This window comes from Doryrhamphus excisus, linkage group LG21, assembly GCF_037039965.1.
Source record: "Doryrhamphus excisus strain RoL-2023G ecotype Guam linkage group LG21, RoL_Dexc_Guam_v1.1, whole genome shotgun sequence".
Classification (NCBI taxonomy): Eukaryota; Metazoa; Chordata; class Actinopteri; order Syngnathiformes; family Syngnathidae; genus Doryrhamphus; species Doryrhamphus excisus.
This window is the reverse complement of record NC_136377.1, coordinates 13,083,077-13,100,817: the sequence shown is the minus strand read 5'-3', so window position 1 is coordinate 13,100,817 and position 17,741 is coordinate 13,083,077. Positions and strand designations below refer to the sequence as shown.

At 43.0% G+C, this 17,741-nt stretch overlaps 1 protein-coding gene across 2 annotated transcripts; it reads left to right on the top strand.

Annotated features, from left to right (window-relative positions):
• Positions 1–29: 29 nt before the first annotated feature.
• rsf1b.1 (remodeling and spacing factor 1b, tandem duplicate 1) lies at positions 30–13,480 on the top strand. Of its 2 annotated transcripts, XM_078787609.1 has the most exons (16): positions 43–453; positions 1,278–1,369; positions 1,719–1,811; positions 2,665–2,870; positions 2,939–3,036; positions 3,755–6,468; positions 6,547–6,837; positions 7,011–7,115; positions 7,206–7,285; positions 7,371–7,425; positions 7,493–7,599; positions 7,663–7,730; positions 10,403–10,616; positions 10,685–10,905; positions 11,335–11,511; positions 11,952–13,480. In XM_078787609.1, the coding sequence occupies exons 1-16, from the start codon at positions 249–251 to the stop codon at positions 12,455–12,457; spliced, it is 5,232 nt and encodes a 1,743-aa protein (XP_078643735.1). In that variant the 5' UTR covers positions 43–248; the 3' UTR covers positions 12,458–13,480. The 2 variants fall into 2 exon arrangements, with proteins under 2 accessions (XP_078643736.1, XP_078643735.1); XM_078787610.1 differs by lacking the exons at positions 10,403–10,616; positions 10,685–10,905; positions 11,335–11,511; positions 11,952–13,480 and adding an exon at positions 9,621–10,141 and having other exon boundaries at positions 30–453.
• The last annotated feature ends 4,261 nt before the right edge of the window (positions 13,481–17,741 follow it).

The following is a 17,741-nucleotide window of genomic DNA, read 5'->3' as shown; positions in this document are numbered from 1 at the left end:
AAGTTCTTAAAAACGGCAGCGTGTCCCTGGCATATAAAGGTTCTTTGATGAGCAGTAGGTCCTGTTATATAGACGATATCCGACTCCTGCAAACATATTGCATCTGTTTTAATTTAATGACTAAAATGTTGGTAAGCCAAGGCAGAGCTTTGCATTGACTTTGACACACGACATAATAGTAAAGGTAGAAATCACGCTTGAAGTTGTATTTCCTGCGGACTTCGTATGTTTTATTTTGTCAACACCGGATGCATGGAGAAGAGCCTGTATACGCTCGCTTGACAGTGGTGTTGGAAAAGATGGCTGCTTCGGCGGCAACAGCGAGTTCTCCCCCTGGTTTGTGTCCGAATTACGCCGTTATCTGCTCCTTCTTGGAACGCTACGGAGCACTACTGGACTTGCCAGAGCTCACCTTCCCGCAGTTGGAGCGGTACCTGCGGGACACATCCTCAGGTAGGGCGGGGAAAACGGTCAACCCCCACCGGGCTGGAGGAGAGACTTAATGATAATGGTACCGAGCTAGCTGGCTAGCATGCTAGGTTAGCAAGTGCTGTGTTATTGTGTACCTTACTCACCTCCGTGTTGACTCGGTTTAACGTTTATTGCGGGCTAGGAAGTGCTTGGAGTATTTAGGCGCAATGGGATGATTGCTCATGTGTCAGGTTCGCAGAATAACCCTCGTCTTTGTCTGACTTTTAAGCTTTTGAATTGGTGTTATCCCCCCCCCACCAGCAGCCTTTATCTGCCGCTGTAACACAACACTAAGACAATATGCAACGATTACTACTATCCACTAGGCTGCCACCGTGATGCTAGTGCACGCAACACACCGTTAACCGCTTTAAACGTGTCAGTTTGTGTTGAATTGCAAGAGAACGACGTGAAAATGTGCACTTTATTCACAGTTAAAGCACTAATTCACCAATTGCTTTGCTTAGCCTCGCTTCACTGAAACCTTTTCCGGTTTTCAAAATAAAACACGGCGTCATTTCTTTTTTTCTTTTAAAACCACGTCCAAAATACACATTTTAAGAAAAATAACTTCCGTTATTTGTTTTTAGTTGTACAAAATAATTTTTTGTTGCGTGAGCTTAGGCTGTTTCTTTGACCGGATGCTGATTCTAGCACGTTACAATTACTTCCGATTGCTAGTTCACTGTGGGTCGTTTAAGTAGTTGGTTCTGCGCGTGCGTGTTTGTCACTTAATTTCATATGTAGTTTCGCTCATGTTTTCTTTTATTACACATATATTTATATATATATCTATATATTTGTAGTTCCAAAGCTTCTGGTTGATCTTCACGTCAAGTTGCTGAGGAAGATTGGAAAGTCTGTGTCAGCGGACAGATGGGAGAAGTATCTAGTCAAGGTAAAATAAGTTGGTGCTCATTCATTTAGCTTAGAAAACACAAAGACTGCATGTATACGTGCCTTTTTTTATTAAAAACAAAACATGCAAGTTAGTTTAACTGGAGAATCTAAATTGTATGAATGTGAGTGTGAATGGTGGTTTGTCTATCTGTGCCCCGTGATTGGCTGGCGACCAGTCCAGGGCGTACCCTGCCGCTCGCCCGATGACAGCTGGGATAGGCTCCAGCAGACACGAGTGAGGATAACCAGAATAGAAAATGGATAGATGGAGGGTTGTGTTTGTTTGTTTTTTGTTGTTTTTTCAACCTAATCAGTTGCAGTAAATGATTTTTGTTTGTGTTGCTCAGATATGCCAAGAGTTCAACACAACGTGGGCATGGGAGCTGGAGGAAAAAGGATACAAGGGCATGACGTTGGAGAGCAAGACAGCGATCCTCAAAGTAACACTTACGTCTTTAATCTTCGGGCTAACTTTTTGGGACCAGACATGTACAGTACATTTGGCTTTTATCTGATTGTTTTCACTATCAAATCAGTCACTTTTAAGGCTAATTGTATGAAATATTTTTTAAAATCATACTATCCCCTCCACTGCAAAGTGGTTAGAAGAGATTTGCATAAATGCCAACACTCCACAGATGTCATAAAGTTACCTTTTATGAAAATAGCACTTACATAGATGTGTGTACATAAATGTTTTTGGACATTTTGTGTTTTTCTCATTGATACAAAAAACTTGTATATGTCTGGAAATATTTGATGGAGCGGAAGGGAAATAAATATTATATGGTGTAAGGCAGGGATGGGCAAACTACGGCCCGCCAAACGTTTGAATCCGGCCCACCAGCTGCTTTCTAAGTATTTCAACTTTTAACATACAAACTGGCAACATGACTTGCAATTCAGATGTCTTATTTAGTAAAAAAAAAAAAAAACAACAAAACTGTAAAATGTAATTACATAGACAGATGTGGTCTGATGTTTAAAGTGCTCCTGAAAAAGGGACATGAGAACTTATACAGATAAAATTAGACAAATAATTAAGGAATAAGGAAAATTATAAACATAAAATAGTGTGTGTGTGTGTTAAATATATGTTCTGACAATTTTTTTAACTCAATGTGGCCCACGAGTCAAAATATTTGCCCACCCCTGGTGTAAGGTGTATTACGGTTGTGTAACTTTTACAGAGAATGAGAAAAACCTATGACACGTCTATGTCATACATATGACACGTCATATGTCTACGTCATACGTATATGACATGTCATATATTTTATACTCTCTTTGCAGTATCTGTGTGAGTGTCAGTTTGACGACAACCTCAAGTTCAAAAATGCCATCAATGAGGAGGACCCAGACAAAATGCGGCTGCAGCCCATCGGCCGCGACAAGGACGGCCAGATGTACTGGTTTCAGCTGGACCAGGACAACAACGTCCGCGTCTACGTGGAGGAGCAGGATGACCTAGATGGCTCGTCGTGGAAGTGCATCGTCAGGTAACGTTCCACCACGTTTTCCCTTCATTGTTATGATTTATCACAATTTGGGTTGTTTTCCATTGTAGAGATCGGAATGACCTTGCACAGGTCTTGGTTCTGCTCAAGGCGCATATTGACCCGGAGCTCCTGAAGAAAGACGCCCAAAATGAGGAGGGACAAAAAGGTATTTGTCATTACAAATGAATGCATTTGCTATTTATACGTTTAGTTTTGTTTTTTGTCAGAGAACCCGATCCCAAAGACAATATGTGTTTTACGTTTTTTTGCGTGAGAGGCAAAAATAGGTGATGATGCAACTCTACAATAGAAGAGATCATGTTTGGTTGTTGTAAAAACGGCCACATGGTGGCAGGACTGCATTTGGTAAGAGCTCGGCCTGCATCATTCCCAAGGATTAACAGCTTCCACAGCAAGGAGGAATTCAAAAAGCAGGGAGCCGTGTAGCGTGCAGAAGATTACGCATGCACACGCGTGCGCACACACATGCACAGTTCAGTTCCCAGTGTGAAAACTGTGCATTATTCATGGTGTTATATTTGTAAATAAATGGTTATTTTTATGCAAAACAACCACTCTTGTGTTCTTTATGTTGTTCCCCTTTTTTGTTGGGAACTGAAATTTAGCTGGAACTGCAGTTACAAAAGAACAGAGCATGGTAGAAAGATGAGACTTTAATCTTTGTTCTGGTATATCCCAAGAACACAACATGCCTTGAAAAATCAGTCCAAAATGGTCCTGAGGGGGATGTCTTTTGAAAAATGGCTACAAGTGAATGAGTTAATGAAGTTTTTGCTAAATGTATTAATTGAAGGTTTCCCCGAAAATGATTAAAGAAGTTGACATGCATCTTGGCACACAGTGACTTTATTCTTCTCTGACAGGGGAAGTAAAGAAAGACGAGAGCTCATCAGATGAAGACAGCAAAGACTCCACCAAGGTGGCCTCACCTGTTTCGCTGAAGACGGAGAGCAATGGAAAAGCTGACCACCATGATGACGTCAAACTGGAAACATCCGAGGTCAAATCGACTTTGAACGGGATCGTAGAGGCCTCAACGGAAAAACCAATTGATGAAAGAAAAGCCACAAACGTCCAGAGCATCAAAGAAGAGCCGACAGACGACGTGAAGCTCGCAGGTGGGGACCCGACTCTCCCAAAGTTGGAACCTGAGTGTGCGAAGGCTCAGGCGGGCGAGGAGGCCAAGAGGAACAACGCGGATGAGATCCAGCAGATGAAGAACAAGCAGCAGGCCAAGATCCCCTTGAAGAAAAGAGGAATGAAGTTCAGCGAGGACTTTGACAAAAACATTGTGCAGAATCTGCCTGTTTCCAAAGCCGACACCCCTTCCAAGCAAGGCGGGAACGACCATGTCAACGGCGAAGTTCGGCCGACGCCAGAGACGCAACTACAGATGTGTTTGAGCGAGAATTTGAGTGACCAGGAAAAACACCAAGTGTCACTCAAAGAAGATGTGGTGAAAGATACCGTGAAGGAACCTTGCTCTCCTGTGAAGATCACGCCACCGTTGCCACCATCGGACGAGAAAGAACTGGGTGTGCTGGTCGGAACAGATAAGAGTGCCGTAACGGAGAAGGAGGACGTACCTCCAGAGTCTTTGACTAGTGAGGATAAGAAGTCATCCAATCAGGAGCAGGATCCAACCCAAGCAGAAGCCAAGCCAGCAGTTGACAAGATGCACACTTCCAAGAATGATAAGGACCATTCAAATCATAAAGTCAAAGACATAGAGTCCGAAACTACAGACTGCGAGAACTCTGCGGCTGCTGAAGAAACGAAGGACCCCAAGATGATGCACAGTAGAGCAGACGTCAAGCAAACAGAAAGGAGCGTGATAGAAAAGGATGCAGGTGAGAGTGAAACGGGACAGCTGGATAACTCTATCAAGAGGACTCCTGCAGGAGAAGAACCTCACAAGAGGACTCCTCCGACATCCACCGTCAAGAAGGATGATCAGCAGAAGGACGACCCAGTGAGCCGAGAGGTATCAGAGAGCTCCAGCGCCATTAAAAAGGCAGAGACACCCGAGAGCGGGAAACCGGAAAAAGCATCCTGTAATAAAGAATGCTCTGAGGCGTCCGTCATCAGAAAGATGGGCTCCATAGAAGAATGTCCATTGGCTGACAAAGAGGAGACCCCTGAAAAGTCTAGTGAGGGCAGCAAGAGTTCTGAATCAGGAGAAGACTCAACCACTGTAGACCCGCAGCAGGACGATGGTGCCAAAAAGACTTCTGAACATAAAGAAAGAACATCCAGCACTGCCGACAAAACCGCCACCACTCTAGAATCTGATGCAGAACCCAAACAGGAAAAGGCGCCTGAGGAACAGCCTGAGCAAATGGAGGAGGAGCTTGCATTACACGTCCCCAAGGATGAGAAGGAGAAGACGCCTGAGGAACAGCCTGAGCAAATGGAGGAGGAGCTTGCATTACACGTCCCCAAGGATGAGAAGGAGAAGGTGCCTGAGGAACAGCCTGAGCAAATGGAGGAGGAGCTTGCATTACACGTCCCCAAGGATGAGAAGGAGAAGGTGCCTGAGGAACAGCCTGAGCAAATGGAGGAGGAGCTTGCATTACATGTCCCCAAAGATGAGAAGGAGAAGACGCCTGAGGAACAGCCTGAGCAAATGGAGGAGGAGCTTGCATTACACGTCCCCAAGGATGAGAAGGAGAAGGTGCCTGAGGAACAGCCTGAGCAAATGGAGGAGGAGCTTGCATTACACGTCCCCAAGGATGAGAAGGAGAAGGTGCCTGAGGAACAGCCTGAGCAAATGGAGGAGGAGCTTGCATTACATGTCCCCAAAGATGAGAAGGAGAAGACGCCTGAGGAACAGCCTGAGCAAATGGAGGAGGAGCTTGCATTACACGTCCCCAAGGATGAGAAGGAGAAGGTGCCTGAGGAACAGCCTGAGCAAATGGAGGAGGAGCTTGCATTACATGTCCCCAAAGATGAGAAGGAGAAGACGCCTGAGGAACAGCCTGAGCAAATGGAGGAGGAGCTTGCATTACACGTCCCCAAGGATGAGAAGAAGGATTCCAAAAGTGATAATTCAACGGAGAAAGACGCACCTGAAGAATCCAAAGTGGTAAAACCTGCTGACCAACCAGCTGCAACGGAGCCATCGGAGGACACCAGCGAGAGCAAAGAAACCGCCTCCAGCGAGCCGACAGACGAGGCTGCCAAAAGCAAAAGCGGAGAAGAGGAGTCCAAGAAAGAGGCGACAGAAAACGGCGACGAAGCTCGGCCAGACATGAAGGAGAAGGCCGTCCACCGGAAAGGCAGAATTCCCGCCCACCTTCGCAAAGCCAAACGCCACCAGGAGGAGAGGCGGGGCGACTCAGAGTCTGACACCAACAAGGTCGGGAGGTCGCTGCGACGATCGCCCAGGATCTCCAGACCCACGCAAAAGGCGGTGGAGATCCAGGACAAGAAGGCGGACAAGTCCCAGGACGCTCAGGAAAAAGACGAGGAAGAAGAAGACAAGGAAGAAGAGCAGGAGGAGGAGGAGGAGGTGAAGGTTGTTCAAAAGAAGCCCAGAGAGATAAAGGTGTCTCAGGAGGGTCAGTCGAAACCAAAGGTGTGTTTTCCTCACAAGGTCTCATTTGGATTTTCTATTTGATTCAAGTCCACTTTGGGTTTTTGCTTTGTTTTATAGGGGAGAAAACGGCGGAAGACACGCTGGTCCAACACACGCACCCGCCATAAAAGGAAAGGTTCCGATGACGAGGACGACAACAGCGATGAGGAATCCAGCGACTATGAGGAAAGCGAAGAGGACGAGGACGACAGCGACGAGGACTACAAGGTGGAGCGGGGCCGGAAGAGGCGCCGCCGCCACAACCGAGAGCGACGAAGCTCGGACTCCTCCACGTCCTCAGACGACAACGACCTGCCGCCTAACGACGACCCGTGCAAACACTGTGGTCTTCCCAATCACCCGGAGCTGGTGAGGAGACGGAGTTCAGAGTGGCACTCAACAAAATCCTAGCTTTGTGATGCCAAAGCAGCAGGTGGCGCTGTACGCCATACAGACATCTGGCAAAATACGCAGCGCACTACTTGGTTGCAACCAGCAGAGGTGCTGGAGATACATTTGCTGATGTCCTTTGTCTTTCCCAGATCTTACTATGTGATTCGTGCGACAGCGGCTATCACACGGCTTGTCTGAGACCGCCGCTCATGATCATCCCCGACGGCGAATGGTTCTGCCCGCCCTGCCAGCATGTATGTTTTGGATGTTCCTGAATACGTGCGTCATCAGAGAACAGCCATGTTTTGGTCATCCGTGAACGTCGTGCTGCTCTTTCCCTGTAGAAAAAGCTCTGTGACAAACTAGAAGAGCAGCTGCTAAACCTCGACGCCGCCTTGAAGAAGAAAGAGCGGGCGGAGAGAAGGTGATGTTTCCTATTTTTTTTAGCCACACTGGATTATCCGCCATATTGAATTGTCAGTGACATCATTGTCTTTGTGTTTATTCAGGAAAGAGCGTCTCATTTACGTCGGAATCAGTCTGGAAAACATCATCACGCCTACCGTAAGTACGCCGCACAAGCGCGCAACATTTCCTTTCTTCGTCCACTCACTGTGGCTCCTGCTGTCAGGTGGAGGCGGAGAAGCCAGAGGTGATCGTCAAAGAGAAGAAGGAATCCAAGCGAAGCAAGAGCTGGGGTCGAAGGTCGACAAGAGCCAAGAAGTCCATCAGCTACAGGTCTGAGCCCTCACTGGCAACCCACTAGCGCATCCTTGCTAATCCCGGGTGCTAACATGACAGATTCGACGAGTTTGACGAGGCCATCGAGGAGGCCATCGAGGAAGACATCAAAGAAGCTGAAGGAGGAGGTGAGTACTCATTCTGATGAAAATATATCAAAGCAGAACAAACTGCCAAACATCCAAGCACCAAGCATCAAACTCCCTGCTTTACAAGTCTTGAAGAGAAGTCCAACTCGTTAGCTTTTGAAGTCAATATGTCTTTTCTTGCCAGCTATTATGCTACATGCTATTATTATTATTATTATTATTATGACTTGCCCCCATAGGCTGAAACAAAACAATGAAAAATAAATGCTATGGTTCATACTGTCCAGTATCAATCAAAGGCAAACGACAATCTTAAAAGTATAGTGGCCATATTTTAAAAATAACTTCAAAAACAATAACGCTCCCAAGAGTTTATCGATCATCCATTGTAAGGTGAAATCTTGCAGAAATTCATCCTATCGATATTTCATCACAGTCCTACTTGTATGTGAGTGAGTGAACGGTGCACAACATCGGGTCCACGAGAACAACATGAAATGAGATTTTAACATTATTTTTTCATTCAGAATTTTTTTTTATTTTAAAGACATGCAGAGACGGATGAGCCACATTTTTTGGTTTCTAATCAGATTTTTTTCTAGTCTTGCCAATCCAACCCGCTACCGATCCTTTTTTACTTGTAATAATAGTAAGCACTTGTTACAAACATGAATTTGTGGAAGTGAATATGGTTATGAAAATGAGTTTTCAAAGCATTAAAAATAATGCAAATCAAAGTATGACTTTGCTATTTTGACTTTTGTAACAAACCTCTGTGAGTCAGGTCCCTCATCCAATAAAAGATCAATTTGGAAAAAATCTTTGAACTAATCATTGAACATGGTTATAGATATTATAGAATTTGTGGTGGGATTTAGTAATATCGCTTTTTAAAAAATAAACTAGCCTCTTCAACACAATAGTAATTTCCTGATGGTCCGTAGTATAAACTAGCGGTTAGAGCAGCACTCCCCATGCGAGGTCGGGGCACAGTGAGGGACAACTACCGCTGTAGCGACGGAGCCTAGTATCCAACGTCACCATGTAGTTCACCATGGTACACCATGGTACACCATGGACATGTCTTTTCCTCTTCATGCGTGTGCCGAGAGTTGACGTGTAGACCTTTTGTGGCGAACGTGATCCAGCAACCAGATCGCCCCAACTCTTGGTGGAATCTGGTGGAATATGACATCCGATTTTCAAAATCCAGCAGTATTCATACATATATTGAGAGACAAAATCTTTGTTTTTATTACGCTAGTTCTTCGTATCAACATTTTAGCTTTTTCTATGTACATGATGCCTTTTTGCTCTATTTTTCCGCTTTTGACACTGACGCGTGTGTTGCCAGGAAGGCGTGTCCAAGCTCTGGCGTTTTGGTCGATGTTGGGCTGGGTTGCATTGGAGAGAAGCAGATCTCTTGTGAATGTGATGTGTGTTTTGAAACGGAAGCAGTGCTTGAAAGCTGGTGCTTGGCCAGATGCAATGAGCATCAATAGAACCGCTCACAAGTCCCAATATCTGTCTGGGTTGATCTGACAAATAAGTAAAGTGTATGAAATGTTGAATGAATACAGCTTCTGCTTGAACATCAACAAGTAGCAAGCAGCTGTTCAACTCTGATGCAGGAAAAAAAAAACATGTCTCTCAGTGGGGTGAATAAGTGCCGATGTTGCTGGTTTCCCCACTTTCAAAGCATGTAGAGGTCTGTCATTTCACATTGTATGGTTTTTAAATAATAAATTTGCTTTTAAGTGCATGAAATAAGCATTTGATCACCTACCAATCAGCAGTCCTTTTTTAAGAAGCCCTCCTGTTCCCCACTCATTACTTGTATTACTAACTGTACCAGTTTGAAGTTGTTACCTGTATAAAAGACACCGTTCCACACCCTCAAACAAACAAACTCCAACCTCCCCACGCCAGTGCATGTCCAGGTCCGTCTGGAGTTTGCCAATGACCAGCTGGATGATCCAGGAGGAATGGAAGAAGGTCATGTGGTCGACCCAAAGCACACAGCCAAGGCAACTAAGGAGTGGCTCTGTAAGAAGCATCTCAAGGTCCTGGAGTGGCCTAGCCAGTCTCCAGATCTGAACCCAATAGAAATTCCATGGAGGGATCTGAAAGTCCATGTTGGGTCCCAAACCTGAAGGCTCTCGAGAAGATCTGTATGGAAGAGTGGGCGAAAATCCCTGCTGCAGTGTGTGCAAACCTTGTCAAGAACGACAGGAAACGTCTGATATCTGCAATTGCAAACAACTGTACAAATATTAAGTTCTATTTTTCTGTATGTATCAAATACATATTTCAAGCACTTAAATACAAATGTATAATTTATGGATTTTTGTTTTAGATTCTGTCCCTCACAGTTGAAGAGCACTTATGATACAAATGACAGCCCTCTACATGCTTTGCAAGTGGGAAAACCAGCAAAGTCAGCAGTGTATCAAATACTTGTTCCCCACACTGTAGGTTGGATTGCAAGGTTTCCCTAAAGCTCTTAATGTGTGCACACTGCCACTTCCATAGTACTGTATTACCATTCATATTAGTGATGCCGTGGTTCACAGTAAGATTAGCTTCTGGCTGCCCTGATCTCACGATGCAGTTTTTCTCTACATGTGAAATCTTGTCATGCTTTCATCTCCCGAGATGAAAAGCCTGGTCATTTAGGAAATTATGGAAAGTGTCCTACTCCTGCTTGACAGGAGCCGGCCGCGGCAAAGACATGGCCAACATCACGGGACACAGAGGCAAGGACATGTCCACCATCCTCCAGTCAGAAGAGGGCAAGGAGAACGGCCGGCCGCCGCGCCCCAGTACCGGGCAGCGCAAGAAAAAACGGCGGCGTCTCAACGACCTGGACAGCGACAGCACGGTGGACGAGGAGGAAAGTGAAGACGAGTTTTGCCTCAGCGAAAGGTAGCCGTGAGCCCAACGAGGCCACCTAACAAGGTCATTTTACCATCTGCTTTCTGACACGCCCGTAGCTCTGAGGAGGACTTTGTGGTGTCCGACAACGAGGCGGAAGCCGAGACGGACGCAGACTCCAACAGCAGCGGCAGCCACAGCAGCAAACATCGCAGGGCCAGCTTCCACAGCCAGAACCTGCTCCAGCGACGCCGAAGCTCCCGAAAGCGGCGGCGACCTAAAGGCTACTCCGATGACGAGGAAGTGGAAACGGACGAGGATGTAGAGGAAGAGGAAATAGGTACATCACCTTTCACTGAATTTGATAAACATATTACTGTAATATTTACCAATTCTAAATTTCCACATAGGGTCCAATATGATTAAATTGAATATTTTTGGAGTTGGTGCATAGAAAACCTGTTTAACTTTGTAAATACGATTTCTACCATTATTAGAGCCCTCTAGACATGAAATAACACCCCTACATTCACCTTTACTCTCCTAATTTGTGTTTACACTACAGTACGCAAAGCACTTATTTGCAGGCTACTGATGCATAGAAACAAGAATGCTACATTTCACTTGTCTTTCAATATTTTTACAATAATAGGCCATAGTCAAGCACAAAGCAGTCATTTATTCATTCATTTTTTTTTCAAAACACAATGTAGAGATGGGTGATACTTTTGCTTAAAAGGGGAACTTTTGTAACTTTTTGTGTCTCCAGCGACGGAAGGTTCCAGCGAGTACAGCGACAGCGATCTGGACATGAGTCGGCGACGGTCGCGCCGCAGCCACAAGTCGCAGGTGAATTATGCTGAGACGTCCGAGTCTGAAGGCTCTCAGGCTGAAACCAACCGGGACAAAACGAAATCGAGACGCCTGGACAGCTCAGACAGCGATGGTAAGACTGCTGTGTTGTCATCTAGAAGTGGCATAGATACTCTGGACTTGTCTCTATTTCTAGCTGTTGCCAAATAACAGTCCTCAACTAAAAACACGGGCTCTTATAGTAGGGATGCTCTGATCAGGGTTCAAGGCTGAAGAATCGGTGGCAGATGGGAAGGGACGGCAGGGGTTCGGAGTTTTGTCAGAGACATTATTAGTATTATCATCATCATCATCATGCTTGTTGTGAAGTCACCTGCAATAAAAGCCTGTTGTTTCGCCCATCTAGTTTGGTGCTGGTTTCACCGAAAAATTACTGACATCCAGTGAATTAATATGATGTAATAGCACCCTCTGCTGGTTGGTGCCAAGAACTGACATCCGCGTTGAGTGTCCACAGTTTCAAGATACATACACCATCACGTAAACGCATGTTTCCTGTTTCCTGTGTTGCAGCAAGCTTCTCCCAAGACTCTGAAGAAGGCTCCAGGGATCAGAGGGTGAAGAGAAGAGGCGACTCCTCGGAAGAAGAGTCCCAGCAGCGACGTCGGCGCCTCGCCCTCAAACGCAGGAGAGCTTCGGAAGAGGAGGACTCGGACGACGACTCCGACGAATCGTCTGAGGAAGATCGTCCCGTCCGTAAGAGGGTAAACCGTATCGATTCGGATGACGAGGACGACGAGAAAGAAGAAGAGAAACCAAAAGAGAAGAAAACAGCCGAGGACGGCAGTGACTGCAGCGTCACGCCGAAGGGAACGAACTCATCAGCCTGCAACGCAGTGGAGCCGCCACTCCCATCTCCGCTGCCGCCAACCTCCAATGGACAAACCAAGAACGTTGAGGGTGTCATCAGCCGAAATGGAGTGAGCGGTCAGCAGGGGGCGGCACAGGAGGAGGATGAAGACGACCTCTTGGGGGTCACAGACCTCGTGGACTACGTCTGCAATAATGAAGACTTGTAAAAAATGACAAGATGGTGTACTATTTCTTCTTATTTTTTGTGCTATTGTATTTTTATATTCATTAACTTTATTATTATTGTTATTATTATTATTATTGTTATAATAAATATTGCCTCTTTCTCTGCAACACCTACCATTTGGACATAGCCAGATTGTCTCCCCTCAAAATTGCCACAACAGAAGATCCGGCATTTTTCCCTTTTTTTTACACAGAACCCAGCAATGCAGGATATTGCTTTCACACAGCAACACAGCATCCACCCCCCCCCCCCCCCAGAATCATCACTGCCCATCCTCTATCGCCTCTCACACAGGCAACGCTTCAAAACCTCCAACACCACCTCTAAAGGCTGGGTGCTCTCCATGTTGGGGCCGTTCACACAAAGGTGGAAAACTTCCACTTTTTGGACGCATGCTGTGTGAAAGGTCTCACATGTCCCTGCTATCCTCCCCTTTCACACAGCAGGACAACTAAATATCTCAGCTGTGAGTGAAGGGGATCATTCCAAACATGAAATACACTATTCCCACTTTTTACTGTCGCTGCCACGTGTCCTCCCTTCCATCCTGTGTGAAATGATTTTGTATATTGTACACATTTGAACTGCCATCTTGTTCTTGTGTTGTTTTTACATTGCAAAAGGGAGCAAAGACACTCCTTGATAACGCTACAGTGTCGAGTCTGGACGTTTTATACACATACAATATATATATATAATGTATTTTTTGCATATCTAAATGTTGATTGGTTGTGGTGTCGCTAAGCAAATGTGTAAAGAGTTATTTTCTTTGTACAGTCACAGCCAAAAGGGTCACAGTTTTTATGAACTTTTTTTATTCTTTCTTTCTGGGTCTTCCCATGCACACTAGATACTTTTTTTAAAGCCTTGAATGAAAAATATAGTTTGTGTTTAGTTATTTGTAATGTATAACGGATGGAGGCATTTTTAACCACGAGGCAATTCTTCCTATAGGATTGCATGAGTTCCTTTTTTTTTCCTTCCAAAAAACAGAACATGTTAGCATGTGTCTAATTTTTAGACACTAAACTCAAAAGTGGGGGAAAAGGCAGGTGATGATTTTGGACCATAGAAGCTAAACAGACAAGTAGAAAAAGTTGCATTTTAGTGGACGTTAGTGTGAATGTTGTTGCAAGAGCTGCATGGGAATATGAGTATATGGTGCCAATAAGCAGAATATTACCCCACTGCCCCCTTACCTCATGAATTTGGGAGAAATGGAGGGTGAAAAATTCCCAATCCCAACACCTTGTACGGAACCTAGTCAACCGCTCTTGACCACTTTCTTGGTTAACTGTTACAGTATTTCTTATGATCTTGTACATTTGTCATAATAAAGGTGCTTGTAAGCCTCAGACAAACACGTTTAAGGTTATTTTTCCCTGACTTTGTCTCTCCTGCAACGTTCCTGGAAAAAATACCGGACATTTTATACACTTTCATCCACATTGTTGTCTTGCAACACTTGGGGGTTTTCTTCACTGGTCATGTTTCATCCATCCATCCATTTTCTATACTGCTTATTCTCACCAGGAGCCTATCCCAGCTGTCTTCAGGCAAGAGAGCGGGGTACACCCTGGACTGGTCGCCGGCCAATCACAGGGCACATATAGACAAACAACCATTCACACTCACATTCATACCTATGGACAATTTGGAGTCGCCAATTAACCAAACATGCATGACCATGTCAGCCTCAACATGTTAGTCACCTTTTGCTCTCCTTACAGGGATTCTTCCAATCTGCTCTGCAATCAGCGTGATGTTTCAGTTTGATATACTGATATTGTCAAGCACTTCTTTATCTATATACCAATGTCAAGTCAAACTTGAGATTTAGACACGTCATCAAAAATGGGAGGAGGAACCTTCGTGACATCAATCGCGGCCGGACCGGAATAAGTGGCGCACACCAGCACAGGTGAAGCAGTTAAGCAAACAGCGGCACCAGGCAGAGACTGTTTAACTATCGTTTGTAAGTCGCCCATACAAATCAGAGCATCTACAAACACCAGAGAGGCAGCCGGTAAGACGCCAAACTGTTTCAATGTAAAGAATCTGTGCTAGCGATAGCTTAGCCACGGCGTCTCGTGCGTGGCTTGTTCACTGTTTAATGCTCACGTGCACTGGTTGTTGTGTTAAACGCTTGTTGGTATCGTGGTTAACTTGATTTAATGTGGTTGAAATTGGTGTAAATAGTTAGCTTATATTGTTGCGTATGTATTAAGTGCGTTTATTTCACTTTGGTTTGGAAATGTGATTTGAAAGCTAACTGAATTTTATTTAATGCTAAGGGCAATTAAGAGAAAGCATGGCTGAGTTATAATGTGCAAATTTTCCTTGTGTACAATCGCAGTTAAAAGTAAGAATCCATGTGTATTAGGTTAAAAAATTCATATAGATATATATTAATGTGTTCTTAAATTATTACTAATTATAATAATACATGTATTTAACATGATTTGCATTTACCATGAATTACTTACTGACTGCTTTAACAAGACACATGAATATATATATATATATATATATATATATATATATATATATATAGGAAGTGGTGGAATTCATACCTGATTCATGCTTACCTGGTATTATATTAAAGCTTAATTTGCTTATTCTCTATTCCAGTAATTTGTGAGGCATGGGGTTTGTGACTTTGCACAGAATTTAAATGTTTCTTTTTTTATTATTTTTTTTATTGAAAGGTTTTTCACCTAATTTCAAGTGGCAAACTGCACCCTAAATTGCAACTGAAAATAAAAGGTGCAAAACAGGACAAGCCGCTTATTTATTGAGTGAATACGCTTCCTACACCTCTGGGTAGATGGCTCATCCCCTTCAAGTGGGGATTGTATGAAAACCAAAGTGAACTTGACAACCAATATCAACCAAATATCAACCAAATACCCACATTGCCCTCAAACTAATGTTGTGTAATGGCAACTGTCATTACAGTCATGGTGCTGGATTCATTTCATAAACGTGCACATAAAAGTGCCATATTTATTGTAAACATTTTATCTCAACAAATGAAGTCATGAGTAGTAGTCAACAGAAATAACACTCTCAACAGCAACAACACAATTTTGAAAGCTGCACATTTGTACGTGGCACAAACATCTGTATAGGAACAATGTAAAGTGCAAAGTATGAAACTCTGGACTAATACAATATAATATAATATAATGCAATTCAGTGTAGCGCTGTGTGTGACTCCTAGTTATTCTTGATTAGAAGCATTAAAGGAAGACGCCTAACTCCCCCATCATCGCATAACCAGTGCTGTCAAATTGTTGCAAATTTACAATCCGAAAACAAAACTTGGAAATAATTCCAGACTACAGACATATTGAGGTCTCACATGTGCATCGATATCAATATATAATATAATTTTTTTTTCCTGCAGAATTGTGTAGCAGCTAACATTTGACACACATGGCATGCATTATGTCAAACAGGTTTTTGAAGGTCCGATGATTGCACTCAGGTGGCACAGGTGGTTCCACAGAACCGGCAGTGCACTGCAAAAAACAACAGACAGGTGGCAGCACAGCAACAGCAGCAGAACATGGACAGGGTGTCCTGTCATGCAGGCAACCTCACTGTGCACCGATGATCGGTTAAAAGACAGGAAGGTTTTAAGGTGTTGAAACACAGAAATCACAGGACTGGTAATCCCTTGTTTATCACGGCCAATTAGTTCCAAACCTGTGATAAGTATTTTCTTTATTTACAAATTATATATTTTTGTAGTTATGGCACAGAAACCTGTTTATGTAACATTATTAGAGCCCTCTACACATGAAATAACACCCCTATAGTTTTTTTCCCCACTCAATATAGCAGACATAATAACAGAGAAAATAAGCCAAAAAAAACAAAACTTTTGTCGGCTACATAAAATAACGTGGGGGGCCAGTTCTGGCCCCTGGGCCTTGAGTTTGACATCAGTGATGTAAATGCCCTGTATGTGCTGCTTTGCAGTTAAATGTCTCCCACTGTGGGATTAATTGTGTGTGAATTTACCATGGCTTGTAACACATGACCCCACGTGTTACAAAGCTTTAGAGGCCCCATATTCACATTTTTAACCTATTTTATGCTTTTCCGCAGAGATTCTGCTTCTGTTACAATAAGTATTTGTTATGCATATTTAATTGATCAAATAGCAGGACCAAGTTATTTTCAAATGCCAAGTCAAAGACAAAATAAGAAGCTCCTTGTTCATAAACTGGTATTTCTTCATCATATTATTGCACTACATTAAAACAGACAAATGAAAGTATTTTTTACATGTTTTATTATATATTTCTGGCATCTAAAAGTATCTACTGAGATACTAACGGCTATAATTGTAAAAGAAATCATGCAATATACACTGACCATATTCTGAATAAAAAAAGTCACATAAAACAAAACAAAAATAACACAAATGTAAGGAGTAAAATATGTACATAAAAAGTAAATAAAATTACACACTATAATAAAAGGGGGAAATATCCCTCAAGGCTTAAGAGGTAACATTATTTTGAGGTATTGAATGTTCATAGATTTACTGGTATAGTTTGAACTGAGATAAACAACGTAAACAACCATTTGTAACACAATCTTACATTTCTGTATAATCATAACAAACTAATTTAAATATCCATTAAAAACTAGTCAAGAATAGAATATATACAGCCTGAGTGCATATTGTAAGCACAGTGATTTGGCATTTTATTTAAAATATTAACATTGAAACTATATAACAAATTTAGCTGCAGTAAAATAACAAAAGTCCAACATAAAATAACTCCAGTGCAGTGTTTCTTCAGCATCCCTTTACTTTGAATGAAAACAACGAGCACACCAGCAAAGGAATAATTTCTGCATAATTGCTGCATTGATACAAACTATTAATGCACTATGGCAACATCTCTTACTGTATATGGCTTGCTTGGAACCCCCCCCCCCCCCAAAAAAAACAACAAAAAGCAACTATAAGTGCAGAAATAATATACAGCACCGCTGAAGAGAAAAGGTCAAACAGAATCAATAAAAACAAATAAATATGATACAGTTTGTAAATAATGGCTTATTTTAGGACACAAATATAGTTCATATTTAATATCTATTGAGGAGAATACAGCAAATACAGTGGTGATTTATAAAAGAAAATCTTGAATATCTGTATTTAGCTACCTTCATTTTCATGGCACCGGAAAATATCTTTGTAAATACTCACAAATAAAAAATCGTATAAAAAAATACATTTGTAT